The 9567-nt window shown below is 36.2% G+C and overlaps 1 protein-coding gene across 1 annotated transcript in view; it reads left to right on the top strand.

The window, feature by feature from the left end:
• Grxcr1 (glutaredoxin and cysteine rich domain containing 1) overlaps positions 1 to 9354 on the top strand; it is a 132500-nt gene extending 123146 nt beyond the window's left edge. Inside the window, exons 3-4 of the mRNA XM_008827207.1 lie at positions 989 to 1054; positions 9063 to 9354. Coding sequence (XP_008825429.1) covers positions 989 to 1054; positions 9063 to 9242 — 246 coding nt within the window. The 3' untranslated portion in view covers positions 9243 to 9354. The remainder of the gene's footprint in view (positions 1 to 988; positions 1055 to 9062) is intronic.
• Positions 9355 to 9567: the final 213 nt, after the last annotated feature.

Here is a 9567-nt window from a genome sequence, read left to right as displayed (position 1 = left end):
TATCACTCCTTTAGCACTGATTTTCCATTATGCATGGGGGTTGCTCTTTTATGTGTGTTTGTGGAAAAATATATCGTGACTTCCCTGAAAATAAAGGCCTTATTTCTTTAAATAAATATTTGCCATGTTTACCACAAATGGGAATATAAAAACATATTGTGATGATCTTCCCCTCTGACTTGTTCACTAAGAAAAAGGGGATTAGTCACTTGTTCTAAGTAATGCAGACATGATGCAAACTTAGTCTTTGATTAGAAATAAGTATTCCTGTTTTCCTATCCCCTCCCTATTCTCTGGAAAGTAGGACAGAAGGATGTTAAGAAGAATTTGGAAAGAAGAAAAGACTGGGATAGTTCAAAGAAACACGATAAATGTGTAAGAAAGCACATATATTGCTCCTACTCTGACTTTCATAATTAGTCTTCACATTGGAAAAAGGCTCTGAAGTAAGTCTCCTGCCTGAATTCAAACGACCTCCATGCTTCCTCTCTAGAAGACTTGGAGTTGTTACTTAATTTCACCAAGGCTCAATTTCTGCTAATAGCATGCCCAGGCTACTGCATTGAATGAGGTGATATTTGGTATCTAATAATAATCAGTGTTGGTTTTGATAGTGGTTATTTTCTTAGTTGTTGTTGGTACATGCATAATTGCAAGGAAGACCATGCCTAAGGCTAGTTGAAGCAGGGAAGAGAAAGCCAGAGAATTTGCTCAAAGGCTCCTTCCCCAGATGGAAGAGCTGGCTCCAGGCTCCATGAGTGTCTGGAGCCTTCCATGTCTAGACTTGATGTGACAGCTGGGACTTCCCAGAGCTTTCCCCTGCTGGCAGCTGCCTCTTGCTTTAGTAACCTTGTTATAAGAGTGGATATCTGATAGTAAAGTGTTTTGTGTTCATTGCTTTGTAAGTTAAAGTTTCCTAGCTAGAACTTTGACTTTTAAATACTAACAAAATGGATTTTCTTTCCTCTCTGCCCTCTCTTGTTAATAGGGTGCTGAGAAAATTTTGTCAATGAATGAATCAGGAGAACTACAAGACCTCTTAACCAAAATTGAGGTAATTGTACTTTTAGCAACTTATTTTTAGTAATCAAAATGTGAAACACATTCTGATTGTAATTAGATTTCCCTAATTAAATTTTTGTCTTTTGTTCTTACAAATATATAACACTATGTATGTGACAGTTTTAATTGGGTATCACCTGCCTTTATGTTGCTCCAGCTAGAGTGATTTAATACCAGTTTCTAACAACCTCATCCTATTGAACTTTTTAGTTGGCTTTATTTGAGACTAATTCTCCATAATAGAGGTGTTGATAAAGTATTCCAACTAGGCAATTGTCTTAAAGCACACTTCAAGTTTTTCATTAAAACTTTTGTTTTTCTTGTGGAATCATTCATCATTTATGAAGATAAAAGCAAAAGTATTTCTTTGATATGTACGTTTTAATGTTTGCTACTATGCTTAACAATTGTAGCATCAGAGACACACTCAAATAATTCTGCATTACATTAATATGCCAGGAAACTCTTACCATTTCTCTAGTAAATTATTGTATTATGGTATGTTGGAATACCATATGCTTTATCACCCAGATAGGGACACTATAAGAGTGAACAGGATGCGTAACTACTCAGAGCTTTCCCAGGTGAACCAGGTGGGCCAACATTCTCATGCCATTAGTGGCTCTTCTTGTCAAGTCTTATTTCTGATTCTCTACCATACCTTCCATTCCAGTCACAAGAAATAATTATGTGGCCTCTTGTGCTTCTCTTATTACTGCACATTATGCAGGTTCTGTATGTGTAGAGTATTACAGTTCCAGTTCCTCGTTTCTTTTTACCACCTTCAAGATCAGACTGTAGTATTACTTCTTCCAAAGATAATTTCCATTCTTTCCTACCTTTTTATCTCTGTAACTATTTATGTTGGAAGCTTGTCAAAGGTTGCCTTATTCAACTTTTTTTTGGGTATTTGAGTCATGTTCCATATAAGCTATATGCTTCTTGACTGTAGCCATCACTTTAATTGAAGTTTAGTCTTGCTTAGCAGGAAAGCACAATGTGTTTATTCATTTGGCAAATATACTAAATATCTGCTATTCACAGGCACTTTGCTCAAGGAGGAGATGGTGGCTACTTGAAGAGCTGTTTGCACGTAGCATTAACTCAGAACAGTTTCTACTAATTTCTGTCATAATAATAATAGCTGCATTACATTTATACATAGTGGTCCAATAAATGTGATAGGCAGAGAGAAAATGATTCTGATTATAAGGAGGGCTCCTGGGATGTTGGAAGAGGACACACCATGATCTGATTTCTAAATTTCTTTAGCTTTCACATTTTGTAATTTCTGAAGTATCAGGGTTTAAAAATTTTAGCTGGAACCTCAGCTCTACGGATAGCTATATGACTCTGGGACTATGCTTTCACAGTTTAGGCTCATTATAACTTCATTCATCAAGTGAGCTTGTGTACTTTATTGTCCAAAATTCCTTTCAGTTAAAGTAGCTCTACGGATAGATTTTTTTTCTTTTTTTTCTTATTTGTCATTTCAATCCCATAAAGCCATTAATTTAGGTTAATGAATATAATTTTATTTAACCCACTCAACTTGAATGATGTATATTATTTTATTATTTGTTGTTCATGAAGAGCAATGAAAAAATTCCCTGACTCCCTGAAGATGAAGGACACTGCATAGGCTGACTGTGCAAGGCATGACTGGTGCCAAAGGAGAGCGGGAACTTGCCTGAAAAGCAGGTTCTGGAGGATGCCCCTAATGGACGGTGTTGGTATGACATGCTCAGAGGCTAGGGCAGCAGAGCATGCTTACTGACTTGGAGAATTAGTGATGCTGTTTGATTTTCTCTGAAAATTAAACACTTACCTAAGTAGGCATATGGCCATCTATCCCATGAATCAAGAATCATGCTTCTGTATACCTGCATATATATTTAAGGTGATAAGCTACACATTTCCCTGTGTATGCATTTTGTTGAGGCCTTTTTTTTTTAAAGCTACAACTCTGGAATACTGAAAACACTGATGACCAGGAAAGATTCTATTTATTAGCTTAGTGGCTCAGCCAAGCAGTAATATATTTAGTAGACATTTAACAAGCATTTACTTAATTAAATGCTTGAATCTAGTTTAAAAAATAAAGACAAAGATGAATTATTCAGAGATGACTACACCCCAGGTATGTACACGTTGGCAATTTGTTTAATGGATAAGTCCACTTAATAGACAGCTTGAATGATGAAGTTTTGGGAAACAGACTTAAATAAGTCACTTCTTTGGTAATCTAATTAATAGATTTTCAATTTATATTCAAAAGATGTTAGATGATCTGAGATTGAGTCTCCACTGGTAGGTTTCCTGTGCTGCAATGGATGGTCCCATACCCATGCACATAAAAAAAGAAAGAAAGGAAGGGAGGAATGGAGGGAGGGAGGGAGGGAGGGAGGAAGGAAGGAAGGAAGGAAGGAAGGAAGGAAGGAAGGAAGGAAGGAAGGAAGGAAAAATATGGGGCTGGAGAAATTCCTCAGCAGTTGAGAGCACTGGCTGCTGTTGCAGAGGATCCAGGTTCAGTTCCCAGCACCATGTGGCAGCTAATAACTGTCTATGGTTCCAATTCCAAAGGTTTCAATGTCCTCTTCTGACTTTCACAGACATTGCACACATATATATGGTACACTTACATACAAGCAGGCAAAACACTCATACACATAATAAAAAAGACATGCAATTTGAAGGGTATGTTGCAGGGGAGTTGGAGGAGGAAAATGAAAGTGAATGTGATCATATTTCATTGTATACATGTATGATATTCTCAAGATTAAAGAAAAATTATAAAAAAATAATAATGCTTTGTATTTTGATCTTGAGGAAGACACATAAATTCTTGATTTTAGCATGTGGTGTATTAGGTAACCTGGGATAAATCTTTGTGTACTTCTGAAGTTTAAGCTAATGCTACAGAGAAAACCTATTTAGCAAACATTCATGTACTCTACTCTTGTATTCTGACCTCTTGGTCTTTTATTGGGGAACTGATAATTCTGCAAACTTCAATTTAGATGACTTCAGTGGAATTATTCGAAGACCTAACTGTGGGGCTGGTAGCTACAGGATGTGGGAGGGAGGAAGAATCTAGTTCACTGCTATATCCCAAGACTTTTCATAGTGTCCAGTTAGTGATCATTCAGGATGTGTTTTTTTTTTTTGTATAAAGTAATAAGTTAAAAGATCTTTACCCACTGAGTACTTCTTTATAGTGCTTCATCAAGAATATATTAACCAAAGGAAGTGAAGAAAGGATGAGTTCTCATTAATTTCTTCTTAAATTCCATTGGAAAGGAAGTTTCCCCAACTGGAACTCATTGCAGAAGGACTTTGTTGATTCAGTACTTTAACTATGAGATATTCTTAGCAAAGTATGCATGATTTCTCATTTTTCTGGTAACGAGGTCATTGGAGACTTCCCTTAGGTTCTTTAATCATTTCAAGGTCAAAGTTCTTGCAGTCAAACTCTTCACGGAAACTTGGTCTGGTCTGTTTTGTGACTACTAGTTGTGACAAAGACTCACTAGTTTAGATGGTGACGCATGGTATAACGGGACTGGAATTTCTGGAGGCTGCTCAGTCAGAGGATACTTTAGTGGGTAGGCACAAGAACGTCCTCCACTCCAACTTCCATGTTAGTCACAGCTTTTATTATTTTAATTGTCTTACATTCATGGGTGCCAGGAATGCACTATTTAGGGAAAAAAAATGGATGTTTGCTTTACTAGGGCCAGATCTCGAGTTCAGTCCCTAGAATACGTGATGACAGCAAATAAACTATTATGGAGGAAAAACCATGAACTTTTCTCAGAAACATAGCTCTCTAATTAATAAATAATTTTCAAATTGTGATCTGAATATATTTTTCCATTAAGAGGCTTGGTCTCTCCGTTTGTAACATAGTAGTTTCTATCACATCACACTAAGTGATGTAAGAATGATGCCTAGGCTTTATCTGCCACAAAAGACAGCTTTCTGCACATTTGTCACTGAAAGAGCTATTTTTTTTTCTTGAGAAGAGAAATTATTTCAGAATCTTTCCAACACTGTGCCCCATGCTCAGAATTAGCAGAAAATTTAAAAGCATATTTACTTTCCCTTTACAGATGTAAGATCTTAAACTAGAAGGCTAATACAGATACATTTAAATCAAATAACTCAGCCTCACATAAAATGATTATGTCATGGACCATGGGCAATTAACTTGAGATAGCAGCTAGTGAACATAAGGTTGTGATTAATTAATGAAATAATGGCTTATAGTTGCTAACCTTATTGGGTGTCTCCTGTGTACCAGTCTGCCTTCTGTTCATTGTATGTGAGTTATTTCACTGAATCCTGCCAACAACTTTAACTAATGAAAGATAGATTTCATTTTAGAGTATCATGGATTATGAAGACAGGGCTATAGGACTTACTTGTGAGTTTTTGTCAACATGAAAATGTAGATTTCAATATCCATGTGTTAATTTTCTCTTAGGAAATGTATCTGTTGTGAGGTTTGGATAGGTTATGAAGTTAGAGTAGACTCTTGGTATTATTTGGTATGACATTTGACATTGTTGTCCATTAAAAGTAATTTTTAAAGCTCTATTTCAGATTTAAGATGTAAAATAATTTTTAATTTTGTTGTGTCACTACTTTAAGTTTATGTGCTGACAGCACAATCTTAGGGGTGAGTGACATAGGTGGAGAATGAGCCTATGAGACTGCCTAGAGCTCACATTTTATTTTAGTTTTGCTGTTGCTTGGTTGTCACCACAAATGCATTCTTTGGGGAAACCATATGCTATTTGAAAATTTTGTTATTCACAAGTGTTTTGGGACATGGTGGGATTTGATTTTTAGATGTGGTTCACCTTCTACACCTTTATACTAGTTAATAAAAATGTTAAGGCATGTTTTTTAAAAATACTGAACAATGTATATTGGTTGAAAACTGTTTTCCAAACATCCTTCCTGTCTCTTGTCAGCACCTGCTGTATAGGTTTACAAAGATGCAGGATGTCCACTACATTTTAATTTCATGTAAGCAATGATTTTATAGTTTATGTTCAACAAAATATTTGATATATACTTATATGAAAATAATTTGTGATCTACCTGAAATTCAGATATAACTTAGCATTCTGTGTTTTTTATTTGTGATATATGACTACCTTGTCCTACTAGGAATCCAGATATATTCATAAGTCAGCAGTAATGAATGAAGTCCTGGACTCCTGAGTCCTGCAGATTCTTCTTCTAAGCTCTAGGTTAGCAGCTGTTTTGTCTAATCAGTGCAATTATTGTACATATCATTACACACATATGTGGCTGGTTGGCTGGCTGCATCTGTAATTTGAGGCAGGGACTCATAACCCATACTTACACTGAACTCACTATGCAGCTAAGGCTAACCTTAAACTTCTGATCTTCCTGTCTCTACCTTACACATTCTGGGATTGCAGGAGTGAGTCACAATACCTGGTTTGATATTTTGAGCATTCATCTACATTATTATTTTATTTGTAAAATTGGATAACACCATTGCTTGCTAATTCCCTTTTATTTAGCTTTTAAAGTATATTGTGTACTCCAAGAATGTTTAAAGATAATTAAACATTAAAAAATGTTTAAGTTCAGCACATCTTTCTTTGTAGGAGCCAATTCTTGCATAGAAGATTTACAAAATCCCTTTTACAAAATCACCTAATTTCTACTTGTATTAAATCTATCATCTTGGAAGACCATTGAATCACTACAATTTTGACAGTGTTTCCTATTTGTGTCATCCAGATTGGCAACCACTACTTCCCCTCAAATTAATTTTGTGTTGCTAAAAATGTGATACTTCATGAATTTTGCTATCTTGCTATAATAGCTAAGCCAAAAGGTAATTAGAAGTGAGTCTTGTAGAACACATATGCTTGAAAAGAAACCTGAGAATGTGTATACTGACAGTAAATTATATTATGATTTTTGCTTTTTTATTTGTATATTTTGTAAATTTTTATTGAATTTTTGTGTATTTTGTACAGGACATCTTGATCATCTTTATGATTGGCACCCCTTCCTCTTGGCACCCTCCATAGCCTCCTCATTGAATTTCATGCATTCTGTCATTTGTCTTAAGGCCTATTGAGTCGTTAGTGTCCCCAGATGTCCCTCAGTGCAAGTTCATCCACTGATGTCTAGTCAGCCTATCTAGAGTCCCTCCCTTTAATAAGATCAGCTCTCCCTCCCCCAGCAGTAATCAGCTGCTACTCGTTTTTTGGCTAAGACTGCAGCCTGATGCCCATTTCCACAGTTCTATGCTGGGTTTTTGTCTGCTTGAGTTTGCATGGGTCTTGTGCATGAGGACACTGTTACTGTGAGTTCACTTGAGCAAGGTCCCAGAAGGCTGTAAGACTCTCCATATGGTCATGCACCTCCTTCTCTGGCTCTTACAATCTTTTTGCCCCTTCTTTTGCAATGGCCCCTGAGTCCTGGATGGATGAAGTTTAATATAGGAGTTCTGTCCAGGGTACCACACTCTGCAGACTCTTATTCTCTATGCTTTGGCCATTTGTGTCTTTTTGTGTTCATGGGCCTCTGTTACATGAGGGAGCTTCATTGATGGGAGTTGAGAGATGCATTAGTATTGTCTCTGCCCCTTGTTTCACTGTGTTCGGTGAACCTTAGGTGTAGAGGTTCCTTTGTAGATATGTCACTTAGGGTTGGGCATTTCACTGACAAACGATGTATGTTCTCCCTTGTTTTGGATCCTAGCACCAAATCCTTACATAACGTTTGCTTTCTAAAGTGCATCTTACTAATTGCTTTTGATGATGAATTAATTTTTTTTACTGGGTTCTTTTAGTTCTATATACTAGGGAAACAGTTTGTTAAATCCACTTAGTTAGGCTCCATTTCAATTGGATTATTTGGAGATTTTAATGTGCAGTTATGATTCTCTAGTGCAAAGACTATGTATGCATGCATGTTTCTCAGAGTGTATTAGTGTACAAATGTGTGTGTGTGTAGGGGTGTGTGTGTGTTTGTTGTGCCCGTATTTCCCAACCCTGTTTCAGTAATTATTCTCTGTTCAAAGCCAGGCTTTCAAACATTGCTGTCAATTCCTATTTATAGGTTAGGAATTTAGGATTAGTTATCTTTTTTTCCCTTTGTGTTCATCAATGACTCCTAATCTCCCCTGACATGGGGAGTGCCACTAGTAGATTCTGAAAGACTGCATGTTCAAGGAGAAAATAGAAATGTATGGGAGTGTTTCCCAAAATACTGTCTTCAACACACAGCCTAGTCATATTTGTTCTATATTAGAGATATTTTATCTTTGCTTGAGATAAAGGCTGATAGCTGTTATGGAAAGTTTTATTGGTGTGCTTAAATGTCTCAAGATTTTTTTGTGTCTGTTTCCTTAAGTATAAAATGAGGATAATGATGCTTGAATTGCGTCTTTATAGAAGATGATGACTATATATGTGGAGGGTGGAGTGAGGAAAAATTTTGTGACAATGCATTTGACAGTGCTTTAAAAAGTATAAAGAATTGTTCAAATTGGCAGTGTAATGATGGATCTTTGGCTGATAGTGGCTCTTCCACATTTTAGCTTATAGTTTTCTGATTTTCCTAATTCTTTATTCTATAAACAAGGACATAAAACTGTTAAGAGATGCAAAATGGAATGTTAAAATGTTTTCCTTTGATGAAAACCATTGTCCCTTTAAAAAATATTTTCATGTGAAAATTTTGGAGCTATATGCCTTTCTGTACATTTGACATAAATTTATCAGACTTTCTAAACCAAGCCTATGCTATAGATGACCATCAAGGGCCACAGGGAAAGAGAAATGCAGCTATTTCCCCCTAAGTCTCATGGATATTGATGTCAGATCATTTCAAATGCATTGCCACAATATAGCACACTAGTGTTGTTTTACAACACCTCACAATATTGACTGTTCATGTTAACATGTTCTCTGTTCTCTCTTGTCTCTTGCCCACCTACACAGAGAGTACAGCATCCACACGAGTGTCCCTCCTGTGGAGGCTTTGGCTTCCTTCCATGTTCTGTGTGCCATGGGAGCAAGATGTCAGTGTTTCGAAACTGCTTCACGGACTCTTTCAAAGCCTTGAAGTGCACAGCTTGCAATGAGAATGGTCTCCAGCGTTGCAAGAACTGTGTGGGCTAATTGAAGCATCTATCCAGGAAAATCTTCATTTATTAAACAAAAGCTAAAATTTATACTTTTTTAAAAGGAAAGTAATGTTTTTAGATTAAATAATAAAGTTTGTATATTATAATTACCTTTGGTTTGAATTTTGGCTATGATCATTTTTGTTTTATTGAAGAAATATCACAACTACCATGAACCAAGCCTTAGCTAGATGCTGGTTTCCAGTGGAAATTAATGGAAGACTTGGTATCATTCTAAGATATCCAAAGTCTGGTTCACTAAAAACATCTGAGTTTCAAAGAAAAGAAAATGCACCTAAGGATGGCCATTCCAGGCACAT

The sequence above is a fragment of the Nannospalax galili genome, unplaced genomic scaffold (genome assembly GCF_000622305.1).
Source record: "Nannospalax galili isolate Female #2095 unplaced genomic scaffold, S.galili_v1.0 scaffold772, whole genome shotgun sequence".
Taxonomy (NCBI): domain Eukaryota; kingdom Metazoa; phylum Chordata; class Mammalia; order Rodentia; family Spalacidae; genus Nannospalax; species Nannospalax galili.
Note: the sequence above shows the minus strand (reverse complement) of the source record. Positions and strands in the feature narration are given on the sequence as shown.